Genomic DNA, 14,274 nt, shown 5'->3' on the forward strand with positions numbered 1-14,274 from the left:
TAGTTCATTAACCAATCTAGACAGGCCCAGAGGCTTGTTTTCCCACAGAAAACCTCTGAATTACATTGTTTCCAATGCAGCAAAGGATTCTGGGTAAGATATGCAAATTAAGTACACAATGACACACCTTTTTACTTCAGTCTGCTTTTCAGCAGTTTCCCTTTACGCCAAAGTATCGCTGTTCACACAGCTTATAAACTTAGCTAGGGTTAGTGCAGTGATTCATAACCATCCCAGGACAGACTATTTTGTGGTTTTTGCCACTCCTCAGCTGGGAGAAGGTTAGAATCACTGCTGGGTGAAGTTGATTCCAGGCAGAATACAACAACATTTTAAATTAGGGGGAGATAAAAGGCGAGTTTAAAATCTTCCACTACGCACAAAATATAGAAAAAATAACTCATTGTGTAGTTCATTAACAAATCTTGACAGGCCCAGAGGCTTGTTTTCCCACAGAAAACCTCTGAATTACATTGTTTCCAATGCAGCAAAGGATTCTGGGTAAGATATGCAAATTAAGTACACAATGACACACCTTGTTACTTCAGTCTGCTTTTCAGCAGGTTCCCTTTACGCCAAAATATCGCTGTTCACACAGCTTATAAACTTAGCTAGGGTTAGTGCAGTGATTCATAACCATCCCAGAACAAACTGTTTCGTGGTTTTTGCCACTCATCAGCTGGGAGAAGTTATTTTTTCTATATTTTGTGCGTAGTGGAGGATTTTAAACTCGCCTTTTATCTCCCCCTAATTTAAAATGTTGTTGTATTCTGCCTGGAATCAACTTAACCCAGCAGTGATTCTAACCTTCTCCCAGCTGATGAGTGGCAAAAACCACGAAACAGTCTGTCCTGGGATGGTTATGAATCACTGCACTAACCCTAGCTAAGTTTATAAGCTGTGTGAACAGCGATACTTTGGCGTAAAGGGAACCTGCTGAAAAGCAGACTGAAGTAAAAAGGTGTGTCGTGTACTTAATTTCCAGTTTGGTGAGAAATACATCAGAACATTAGGAGTTTCTAAAACTGTATGTTAACAGTTCTTACAATGTAAACCATGAAACTACTTCATTGTAACAGTTCTTACAATGTAAACCATGAAACTACTTCATTGTAAAAATAAAGCTGCAAAAATGTTGTGCAAAAGGGATTGTGCCTTCATGACCGGGCTTTCAAACGGGATCACGCTACTGGAAACTGCCCTGTAGTGAAGGGAAGCAATCCCATTTGATATCCCAGTAACAACGGCACAATCCAGTTTTAAGTCCTGGTCACAAATTTCTGTTTGAAATTTCAATTCATGAAGGTGCGATTCTGTTTGAAAGCCCACTTTTGAAGACGCCTGTACTGAAAGTGGCAATCACGGCAATGCGAGTGTGAATTAGAAACAAACATTTACAGAAAGTAATTTGCTACATGCCATTTCTAGATGCTGGGGTCCTGATCTTACTTTCCCTGAAGATCCACTTATCTGTACAGAACATCACATATTACATTTGTATGTATGTGTGTCCAGCTTACTGCCGACGGACTATACTATAGCATTGAATAATAATTAATGAATCTAGGCATTATAAACAAATATACCTCTGTAGTTTGGGATTTTATCAAGTGCCTTTGGGTGTCGAATTTTAAAGTGTTAAATGGTCTCGAAAAAACTGTTGCAAGATATAGAGAAAATGGATTGTGATTGACGAGAAAATTTGTTAAAATAAATATTTTTTTGAAGATCTAAAACGTTTCCTCAGAGAAACAGCTAACACCCTGCTATTGTTATCACTTTGCCCTTTTCCAGGTCCGACACATTGTGACTAGGTCCCGAGTTATAATGCAAACAAAAGTAAAGTGCTCAAACTCAATAGACCATTTTCATTTTGCATTTAATGTTCCTCTAAAAATAGCACCATAGATCACTTAAATGTTTAAATATATAAATTATATAACTAGATATTAGTTTCCTTATCAGATTAAAGAATGGATATTATCAAAGGGACTTGCAACTCAGAATGTTTCTTTTATGATAAAGAAACAACAATTTGAACAACTTCTTAACTCCTAATATTAAAGGTGCTTTTTTATCTTATTACCCTTTGTTGAAAAGCATATCTAGTTAGGCAGAGGAGCACTACTGGTAGCTAGCTAATGATTTGTGGTTGTACATATGTTTCTTGTCATTGGCTCACACAATGTGTTTAGCTAGGTCCCAGTAGTGGATTGCTGCTCCTCAGCCTACCAAAGTTTACACTTCAGCAATGGATACCAAGAAAACTAAGCACATTTGATAATAGAAGTACATTTTACAGTTGTTTAAAATTGCAGGCTATAAATGAATAATGGAAGTTCAATTTGTACTTTACTGTCCCTTTAAATTTGGTTTGTTTTCTAGGTATTCTGGTATGAAAAGCATACATAGATACGCTCAAGTGTGCATGTGTATTGGGCACTTTAAGGCAGCAAAAAAATGCTTACAAATACTGTTGCCATAGAATGCTCAGGACATGTGCACACTCCTGAGCTATCTAGGTATGCTTTTGTTAATGTAAAGAATAACAAAATTATTAAAGGGACACTGTACCCAAAAAAAATAATTTGTGATTCAGATTGAGCATGAAATGTTAAGCAACTTTCTAATTTACTCCTATTAGCAAATTTTCTTCATTCTCTTTTTAACTTTATTTGAAATGCAAGAATGTAAGTTTAGATGCCGGCCCATTTTTGGTGAACAACCTGGGTTGTCCTTGTTGATTGGTGGATAAATTCATCCACCAATAAAAAAGTGTTGTCCATAGAACTGAAACCAAAAAAAGCTTAGATGCCTTCTTTTTCAAATAATGATAGCAAGAGAACGAAGAAAAATTGATAATAGGAGTAAATTAGAAAGTTGCTTAAAATTGCATGCTCTATCTGAATTAGAAAAGAAAAAATTTGTGTTCAGTGTCCCTTTAAGTAAATGTGATAATAGAATTAAAGTAATACGTTGTTTAACATATAAAGCTCTATCTGATTCATTAAAGTTTATACGAATAATATTCGTATACAGGTATACCCCGCTCATACAGCGGGTTAGGGACCGGAGCCCCGCTGTAAAGTGAAACAAGGCAGTTTTAGCTTTCTTTTCAGTGTTTAAAATCTTAAAAACATGTTTGAACTAACATATATTAGGGGTGCAATAATGCTATGTTTAGTTTACACTAGCACAGCAAGAATTCAATTAGTATTCAATAAATACTGTACCTGTAAAATTGTGACAATTACAGTAATAACATTTGCCAGACTATAGCACTGAGACACAGATTGCACTGCAATGCAGTTAACAGAGTGAACTAAGCATAACAAAATGGTGTCAGTCACTTTTCTCGCAATCTCACAATGATTTACAGCACTGTTTCAAAATCCTTGGAGGTTGAACTTCAGCTCCACAAAGCGCTGTATTAGCGAATTGCTGTAAAGTGAAGCTCGGTAAAGTGAGCTATACCTGTATTCAAAAGCCACTGCAGTATGTTTCTTACTTGTCTGGTAAGGAAATATGTGTGTAAAACAATGCCATACAATAAATGTGTTTGTAAGACTTCACAATTCTATGTTTTGTCTAAAGTAATCTGGTTCTATAGAAATTGTGTCAATAAAACCGAACATTATTGCAGAATAATGGGCTCCTGCTCAAAAAATAAACATCTTTGATATTCCTAAATATTTACTTCCCATATGGGCATCATTTGCCATAATGCATGAGGAGACCATTATCCTTACTTAACAACCCATTCACATGGGTCTAACCCAGGGTTAGTCATTAGAAAGTTTCATTATTACACTGATGTATCGATCAATCTAATCCAGTCTTTATAAACTACGCATATTGGGCTAGATTACAAGTGGAGCGCTATTTAAACGTGCACCCGTAAAGGGGGCAAATGTGCTTGTTTACAGGAGCATGTTAAATACCCGGCTATTACAAGTGGCTGGTTAATGCTCCCGCAAGCTCACAGGCACATTTTGCATTTGACGCAATCAACCAGCGGTCAAACTTCTGGTTAATTAAAAAAATATGTGCCTTAATTGTCCCCAAAATAAAATGGACAGCTATTTTCATAAAAAAAAAAATAAATAAAAAAAAAAAAAATATATAAATATATATATATATATATATATATATATATATATATATATTTTTTTTTTGGAAAAACAACTCCAGAAAGCAGTGGGGGTGGTAGAAAAAAAAGTGCACTGAAAAGTGCCTTTACATTGATGTTTATGGGGACTGTGCTTTTACTTTTGATATATATGTATATGCTAATATACATATATATTTATGTATATATTTATGTATATTATGTGTTAATATGTGCATATACACATATAAACGCATACATATATATATATTTTTAATTTGCTGCAAGACTTACCCCCTGTGCTGCGCTAGGTTCTTTGCTGTGTCTCACGGCATGAGAACGAGGCTCCCATTGGAGTCTATGAAAGCGCCCTCTCGTGAGCGCAAGGCTTCCAAGTGATGTGAATGCGAGGTTGTGTTTGCATTGCGCTTAACTTGCAATACCAGTGCACATTTCTTTAGTTAAACATATTTGTGTACATATAAATCCATGTTTCTTTATGTATGTCAATGTAAAATCCCTGCGTCAGCTTTTTTTCCTCCTAACACCTGATATCTCGTATTTTTTTGCCTTTTTTTTTTTAAATAATTTATATTAGACAGTGTTAATATGAGTGTAACTGTACTTTGTAATGTATTTTTAAAGTGTTTCGTGAAACTTTTATGTTGCACAAAACCATTAACTCTTCAAGCGTGGAAAGGACTTGCGCAATGGAAATTGATTGCGAAAAGGCCATATCGTGAGCAGAAAAATCAGAACGCGCAACTTGTAATCTTGCTCTTAAAGTTTAAAAGACGAACAAAATTCTAGTAATCAAGTAATATGTGCATTTACTGTTTGTTCAATCAATACACACTTGAAGAATTCCATTCTAAAGTTCCTGAGCAAACCAAGCTTCTAGAATGTTTTATTTCATAGCAGTTTTCCTTTAATGAATTAAATGTGTTTATTAAATCCATGGCAGTGTTTTAATCATAGTTTAAATAATGCAAAAAAGTAATAAAGTCTAAATGAATCTTAACCTCTTCACACTATTGTCAGCAATGTACTCAAACCTCTATAGGGATCCTGTTTGGCACATCTATAAACAAGTTTTTATATTAATGGATGTGAGAGTTATGAGCTGATATGCTGCCGATATTTCTTGCAGTAATGAAACACACAATTAAACATAAGAATAATATGATGCTGTTTTTTTCTGACAATAATTATAACTCTAGTGACTTGTACTGAAATTTCTCTTCTTCCTTTTTTTAAGGTGCTGTGCTTTTGGCTAGTGTTCAAGGTATAGCAATCAATGTTGATCCGGTGCTGTACTCATGGCTCATATACCAGCCTCAGAAAAGGAGCAGCCGACATTCTCAGCAGGTAATCTGCTCTGCATCATTATTTTTCACTACTCATTTCTCACAAGTCTGATTTGGGCCGTGATTCATTGCTATACGACGTCAAGCAAAGACTTACAAAGAATCATTTTGGGCCTTTAGCTAAACCATGTTAAATACCGTTTTTGAACTTACTCATAACTTTATAGGTAACCTGGCACATGGCTACATTTTCACAGTCAAAATCAACACGAATGACTTAATGATGCCACAATTGGTAATATTGGCCTGAGAACATTTAAGTATTTTATACTCAATCATTTGGAGTTTGCACATGCTACTAGTAAGCCCTGACCTAATGTTTTATATTCTCACCTTTTTTGTTCTGATGAGGTGACTGATAAAAGAGGAATCATGGTACTTAGTTCTTTCATCAACTGAAATCATTTCAAATATATTGGCAAAGTGCACAATGATAAATGCTGCAATCCTGTATTCAAGGAGGTTTATATATATATTGACTCTAAATGAGAGCTACTATCCCACTTTGTTGGTCTGTTTTCTCTCATGGTGTGAGGATTTAAGCCTTATATTTTTAGACAAAGTTATTGTTTAGAGTTTTTTCACCAGACTTTACATATACTGATTTCATGAATCGCCATTTTTCCCCAGCCTTAAAATGTGATCTCTGAATCCAGAAGTTGTTTATAATTTTCTGCCCTTCTTGATTTATATGAACACCACTTTTATTTTTCTCCTCTGTTCGGTTTTATAACAACTTTTTGACATTTAACCTTTTTTGGTATCTTTATTTTCATTATATCTTCTATTTAGCAAATCGTTATAATATTATCCCTTTATACTGTTGAGTAATTGAGATTTATTTTATTTTTGGTAACGCATTTGCGGTGTAGGGAAACTTATCTCTTAAAGGGATAGTAAAGTCCAAATTAAACTTTCATGATTCAGATAGGGCATGTAATTTAAAAAAAAAAAAAATTCTAATTTACTTTTATCATCAAATTTGCTATGTTCTCTTGTTATTCTTAGTTGAAAGGTAAACCTAGGTAGGCTCATATGCTAATTTCTAAGCCCTTGAAGGCCACCTCTGCATTTGACAGGTTTTCACAGCTAGAGGGCATTAGTTTGTGTGTTTCATATAGATAACACTGAGCTCATGCACGTGAAGTTATTTTAAGAGTCAGCACTAATTGCCTGCAATGCAAGTCTGTCAAAAGATCTGAGATAAGGAGGCAGTCATCTGAATCTTAGAAACACTTAAAGGGATATGAAACCAACATTTTTTCTATTATGATTCAGAAAGAGCATGCAATTTTAAGTTACTTTCTAATTTACTCCTATTATATATATTTCTTCGTTCTCCTGGTATGTTTATAAATGCAGGAATGTGAGCTTAGGAGCCGGCTCATTTTTTGTTCAGAAACCTGGGTAGCGCTTGCTAATTGGTGGTTAAATTTTGCGTACTCCTTCCAGAGTAGGGTTGTAAGTGACTAAACCCTACTCTGGAAGGAGTAGTACGCAAAATTATTAAAGAGCTACAACCACTAATTTCAGAGGACCCCACACTCAAAAAAATATTTCCTGAACCCCCCATACTAGCATTCAAACAACCGCCTAACCTGAGACAGAGATTGGTCCGCAGCAAATTAACCACAAAACAGAAGCTTACACAGAATGGCACTGCACGATGCAACAAATCTCTTTGCAAACTGTGTCAACATATATATGACAACAACACAGCCGGACACAATAACGCATCATATAATATTAAAGGATCCTATTCGTGCTCATCTGCTAATGTGGTGTACATGATACAGTGTACAGCGTGTGACAGAGGTTACTACATTGGAGAAACTGGCCTAAAGCTGCATCTCAGAATGAATCTACACAGACACTCGATCAAAAACCACAAGGAAAATGAATATTGTACCCCTGTTGGTCATCATTTCACCCAGACTGGTCACTCCATCCTTAACCTCAGGATTAAAATTATTAAAGGGAATTTCAAAGACGCTAATGAACGAAAGACGTTTGAGATGAAAATGATCACACATTTCAATACCAGAAATGAAGGACTTAATGTAGACTCTGGCTTTCTCACACACTACCATAACTTTCTATAATCTCTGATCTTATTGTCCTATATTGGTTTCTTTTTCCTTTTGTTTTTCCTCTCATGTTACCTATTTACTCTCCTCTGTTAATTTATTCTTTCTGGCTATTCTCAGCTATTTTCTCCTTCAGACACATTCTCTGCTATTTATGACAGCCCTCTCACCCCCTCCCTCCCTTCCATTTGTTGAATGTGATGTGTATTTATATCAGATTGATCAGTATTGCTTGAGACCTGAGGAAGAGAGGAAAACTCTCGAAAGCTTGTCTTTGAAATATTATGTTAGTCCAATAAAAAAGGTATCACTGCATACTGCAATACTTTGTTTTTTGAGCATTTTATCTACTGGACTAACACGGCTACTGCAATACTTTGTTTTTTGAGCATTTTATCTACTGGACTAACACGGCTACTCCAATCTTATATATATATATATATATATATATATATATATATATATATATATATATATACATACATACAGTATGCATATAAAAAAATAATGAATTGTAAAATAGTGAGACTTAAAGCCAAAATAAAATTGTCTAAATTAATGGCTTCTCACTAACTAACGCACTCCTAAAATATTACAAGGCTGAATAAAACTCGGATTCCAAAATAAGTGTATATAAAGATAACACAATGATATAAAATAACCCTTCCTTTTAAAATCTCACACATCCAGAGTTCCTGTAAAGTTGTAATATCAATAGAGTTGTGATTTTCAAACTGGAGCACTATCTTGGAGTCCGCCGTCCGGCTGCTCTCACTGGCCTGACAGCCAAATGAGGTGGAAAACGATTCTGTAATAACGAAAGGAGAGAGCGCACAAAAGGACTCTAAGTGCAGTATGTTTATTACAAAGCAATACATATAAAACTGTAGCCCCATATCCTCTCTCAGAGCTACTCACAGGATTCAACCTCAAACATGTGAGGTATGTAGACACAAACAAGCAAGCAGGATATATCCAAATCAGCGTCCTTACTATGGTCAGAGGGATATATCCAAATCAGCGTCCCCACTATGGTCAGAAAACGTCCACTGTGATAGGTTGTCACATGCTGTTAAGTCTTTCCTACTGTGGTCTTTAACCTTAAAGAAAATCCAAGCTCCTGTCAAATGTTGCTCGATATACTCCAGTCCAAACTAGTGGGATGACGTGAAGGGGGCATGCCTGACGCGTTTCACGGACGTAACTCCGCTTCATCAGAGGCTATACACGCCTCCCCCTTCCCTAAACATTTATATTCTTTTCCATTGGAAAGTCCGCCCCTGTTACACGTCATCTGCCATATCTATGAGGGTTCCCTCTCGTTTACAGATCTAATGGGCTAAGAAATAACGGATTTAAAAACTGTTTTGCTAATATCAATAAATTAAAACTTTAAACATTATTAACGTTATTAATGTGTACAATATTTCATTGACATTTCATTGAAAAAAAGCTACAATCTAAAAAAGTATATGTAAAAAATATATATTTTTAAAAAATATTTATAAAAATGTTTTTATTTTTTTTTGTTTTAATTCATTCTCGCTTGCTGTTGATAACCATAAAAAATACTAATAATTTAAAATCCTAATAAAAAATATATAATAAATACAGTATGTATATATTTACCATTGCATCACAAAACTCTAAATTTTTGGTCCTTAATTTATGATTTATAATGTATATGGACATCAAAAAATTCTACATACACATACATACACACATGCATGCTGACATACATACACGCATACATTATGTATGGAGAAAATAAAAGCTAAAAAATGAATACCCATCTGATTCAACAGACTATATGTTGCAAAAAAGACTGAGGAAATAGAAGCTATATACTATATGTTTTTTCTCAAATTCATTTGGTCCACCATAATTTTTTTTTTTTAAGTATTTTATTTGAGGTTACAAAAGTGATACAGGCAAAACGAAAATAACAACACAGTTACAATGGCATAGGAAAATCTCAAGTAGAATGTCATTTTGATTAAGCAATTAATCACCCAGACCTGCAATTTAGGGATAACCTCTAAATTTTCTATATAAGATCCCCTTGCAACCTGAGGTAAAGTCAGAAATAAACATTTGTCCCTTACTGAAACATGGAGGTCACTTTTGTACCTCCTGGTATGGAATTAAATCAGGGTAGGGAGTTTTTTGGGGGGAAGATAAAGCAAAAAATAAATAAATAAAGAAACAAGTGAATAATATATCAAAGTGGGCCACTTTTGGGCCCCAATTGGAGACTAGTAGGTTACAATATAAATTTGATACAGATTAAGGACAATTGAATGAACATAAAAAAAATAAAAAAAATAAATGAAAAGGTAGGGAGAGAGAACTTTCTAATGATCTGTCATTGATGTATAAGCAACGTGTTACCCAGCTGCAATATTTAAGTACTCCATCTGATAGACAGTGCTAGAACCACTATGGAAGGTGTTAATGGCATGGACTTACACTGTGTGTCCCTATGAGACTAGAAAACAAGTCTATCAGATCCAAGAGGGACTTTTGTAAGAGGAGAACCAGGTGGGTATTCTATAACTGGAACTCTACTTCCATCTAGTGGAAAGACTTGGGAACTATATAAGATAGCGGTAAATAATGCGTAGAGGCGTTTTGTCAAAAAGTCAGCCTAATTTCACAATTAAAAAGTAGACTAGGGCACATATATAGAAATAGACCGGAGTGTAAGAAATGTATAACTGCTACTGAGTGGATAATGCTACATCTATTCTCTATAGAGACTTAGTATTGATCAGATGGGAAAGCATAAAGCATGGGCACATCATATGGAGAAAAGGCAGGTTAACAAAAAAAAAAAAACCCCCACAAAAACAAAAGAAAAAACGGAAAACAGGTAAATGACACAATGAGCTTAATACCACTACTGAAGTATAAATATGTGTTTCCCAATAAATGTTGCAACAAATCAGGACCTGTCTATATAAGCATGTGGATATTATATGTCCCGTTGATAATATACCCATTAGGAAAGTCTTGAATAGTAAAACTTTGTGAACAGAAGGGCCCATTGTCTAACACACTGGTCATCAGACAAACCATCACCAGAGTTCCTTTTAAACATAGCAGCACAAGCCATATACCTAGGGTGTCAGTCCTTGTCTCTTCGTCTCGTCTAACCCACTCCGTGTCTCACGCATCTAGGAGCAGTCTCTGGGCAAAATGCAAGGCTGTATATCATTGGAGTGTTAACAAGTGCTCCACAGGATGGACCGCTCACCCTCTGCTGTATGTCCCCAGTTAGCCTGCTTAACTGATCGAAAGTATTCACCTTCCCAACCCGAGGAAGGCAAGAAACTGCATAACGCAACTGCCTCCGCTGAAGCATGACAAACCCGTCTGCCTGGGTGAACACAGCCGGCGCTCCTGCACAGGGTCGTGACAGACACTCGAAAACTCCAGCAGACACAGCCGGGAGCCCAGTTCCACACAGCACACCACTTCTAGAATAGGTAAGGCAACTTGGCGCATCGCCCACTCTCTCGCTCCGTATTAAAAGCCTTTGTGTGGTTGATGGGGTTAAGAGGCTCCTATTTGCAGATTTAGAAGGGATCCCTTTTCTGTTAAGGCCCCCATTCCGGTCTCCATGTTCTGTGACAACCCTGCATGCGATCCAGGGCTCAGGGATAAGATGTGGAGGAATTGTCACTTCTAGCGAGTCATGTTTGTCCCAGCTTATTTGCTCACCAGACTGAGGTATGGTATCCGTTGATTCAGTAGAACGTGTCGAAGGGTTAGGTGTGCGGGCTCTACCCCATTCACATGCCAGCTGATTAGAAATGCTTTTGAGTTGATCATCCAGTAAGCTGGCAAGAATAGTTATAAGTGATGTTTCTCTTTCATTCATTCTGTCGGAATGTGCGTTGCTTTCTCCCCCTAAAGTAGGGCATGGGCCGTGCAACAATGGCGCAGCAGTTATGAGGACAGATGAGGCCTCGATGATAAGGGAAGGCCTCAAGATAAAGTCCGGTACTGAGGGCACACAGGCCACACCACAGACCAAAACCCCTGCTTTTGGGTCAGAGTGCCTTCAGACGAGCTTCTCCACCGGTCTAGATGGTCTATCACCCAAATTTCAATGAGATACCAGATAGAAGTGGTGAACAACTCAGGAGCTGAAGCTCAGTGCGACCTACAATGGCTGCTGCCCGGAAGTCCTCCAATTTTTATTTTTTTTATTTTTATTATTATTATACATTTAAATTAAAAACTTCCAAATTTTAAAAACTTTATGTTCATACATTAAAAAAACTTAATTTTTTTATTCATCATTTATTTATTTTTTATTTTATTATTTTTTTATTTTTTTTCAGAGAAGAAAAGCCTGTAAATCTACTTCCCTATTCAGTCCATAGGGTTCCATAGTTCTGAGTCTATGAATCCAAAATGTCTCTCTCTGTCTAAGAGTCAGGAGACGATCACCTCCTCTTATATTAAGGTTTACTTGTTCTATAGCCAAGACTTTTAGGTTCCTATAGTCTTTATTGTGGTGAGTTCTGAAGTGATCTGACACACCATGTGTGGTTAACCCTTGCTCAATATTTCTTATATGCTCCATGACCCTCCTCTTTATAGTCCTTTTTGTTCTGCCAATATATATTTTGTGGCACGAGCACTCAAGCAAGTAAATCACAAATTTCGACTGGCATCTTAGATGTGACTTTATTTGGAATTGTACCCTATCTTGGTGACAGAAAAAGTTTTATTGTTATTTTTATCAATTGGTGTACAAACTGTACAGTTCTTTTACATCCATAGAAATCATTGGTTTTAGATATAGGATTAAGCCAATTTGGGACTGTACTGGTATTTTCTCTAATAGATCTCAAGTTGCTGGGTGCCAGATGTTGTTTTAAGTTGGTGTTTTTTCTAAAAACAATTTTAGGTTTCTCATCTAGAATCCCATTTAAAACCTAATCCTTTTGTAAAACCATTGTTTTCTGATAATCCCCTCCCTTAGTCCTTGCACTGTTATTATATTTGGTAAGAAAAAGGGTAATATTTTCACTTTTATAACTTCTTTTAGCTTCTTTATCACTTGACCCTTTACTCAAATCACATCAATTTAAGATTTTTGCTTTCTCATAACTGTTTATGATTATGTCCTCTGGGTATTTTTTGGCTCTAAATTTTTGTTTGAGTATAGTAGCTTCTCTCTCAAAATCTTCAGATCTAGTGCAGTTGCGGCACAGACGTTGAAATTGCCCATAAGGTATATTATGGACCCATTTTTTATGATTGCAACTAGTGGCATACAGGTAGCTATTTGAGTCAGTGGCTTTCTTATACAGGGAGTGCAGAATTATTAGGCAAATTAGTATTTTGACCACATCATCCTCTTTATGCATGTTGTCTTACTCCAAGCTGTATAGGCTCGAAAGCCTACTACCAATAAGGCATATTAGGTGATGTGCATCTCTGTAATGAGAAGGGGTGTGGTCTAATGACATCAACACCCTATATCAGGTGTGCATAATTATTAGGCAACTTCCTTTCCTTTGGCAAAATGGGTCAAAAAAAGGACTTGACAGGCTCAGAAAAGTAAAAAATAGTGAGATATCTTGCAGAGGGATGCAGCACTCTTAAAATTGCAAAGCTTCTGAAGCGTGATCATCGAACAATCAAGCGTTTCATTCAAAATAGTCAACAGGGTCGCAAGAAGCGTGTGGAAAAACCAAGGCGCAAAATAACTGCCCATGAACCTAGAAAAGTCAAGCGTGCAGCTGCCAAGATGCCACTTGCCACCAGTTTGGCCATATTTCAGAGCTGCAACATCACTGGAGTGCCCAAAAGCACAAGGTGTGCAATACTCAGAGACATGGCCAAGGTAAGAAAGGCTGAAAGACGACCACCACTGAACAAGACACACAAGCTGAAACGTCAAGACTGGGCCAAGAAATAGCTCAAGACTGATTTTTCTAAGGTTTTATGGACTGATGAAATGAGAGTGAGTCTTGATGGGCCAGATGGATGGGCCCGTGGCTGGATTGGTAAAGGGCAGAGAGCTCCAGTCCGACTCAGACGCCAGCAAGGTGGAGGTGGAGTACTGGTTTGGGCTGGTATCATCAAAGGTGAGCTTTTGGGGGCTTTTTCGGGTTGAGGATGGAGTCAAGCTCAACTCCCAGTCCTACTTCCAGTTTCTGGAAGACACCTTCTTCAAGCAGTGGTACAGGAAGAAGTCTGCATCCTTCAAGAAAAACATGATTTTCATGCAGGACAATGCTCCATCACACGCGTCCAAGTACTCCACAGCGTGGCTGGCAAGAAAGGGTATAAAAGAAAAAAATCTAATGACATGGCCTCCTTGTTCACCTGATCTGAACCCCATTGAGAACCTGTGGTCCATCATCAAATGCGAGATTTACAAGGAGGGAAAACAGTACACCTCTCTGAACAGTGTCTGGGAGGCTGTGGTTGCTGCTGCACGCAATGTTGATGGTGAACAGATCAAAACACTGACAGAATCCATGGATGGCAGGCTTTTGAGTGTCCTTGCAAAGAAAGGTCGCTATATTGGTCACTGATTTGTTTTTGTTTTGTTTTTGAATGTCAGAAATGTATATTTGTGAATGTTGAGATGTTATATTGGTTTCACTGGTAAAAATAAATAATTGAAATGGGTATATATTTGTTTTTTCTTAAGTTGCCTAATAATTATGCACAGTAATAGTCACCT

The 14,274-nt window shown here is 36.7% G+C and overlaps 1 protein-coding gene across 2 annotated transcripts in view; it reads left to right on the forward strand.

The window, feature by feature from the left end:
* The window catches only part of VPS13B (vacuolar protein sorting 13 homolog B), a 1,996,594-nt gene that overhangs the window by 894,322 nt on the left and 1,087,998 nt on the right, over positions 1 to 14,274 (forward strand). For both annotated transcript variants that reach the window (XM_053715243.1, XM_053715242.1), the window contains exon 20: positions 5,367 to 5,476. In XM_053715243.1, coding sequence (XP_053571218.1) covers positions 5,367 to 5,476 — 110 coding nt within the window. The remainder of the gene's footprint in view (positions 1 to 5,366; positions 5,477 to 14,274) is intronic.

This window comes from Bombina bombina, chromosome 5 (genome assembly GCF_027579735.1).
Source record: "Bombina bombina isolate aBomBom1 chromosome 5, aBomBom1.pri, whole genome shotgun sequence".
In the NCBI taxonomy this organism is placed as follows: Eukaryota; Metazoa; Chordata; class Amphibia; order Anura; family Bombinatoridae; genus Bombina; species Bombina bombina.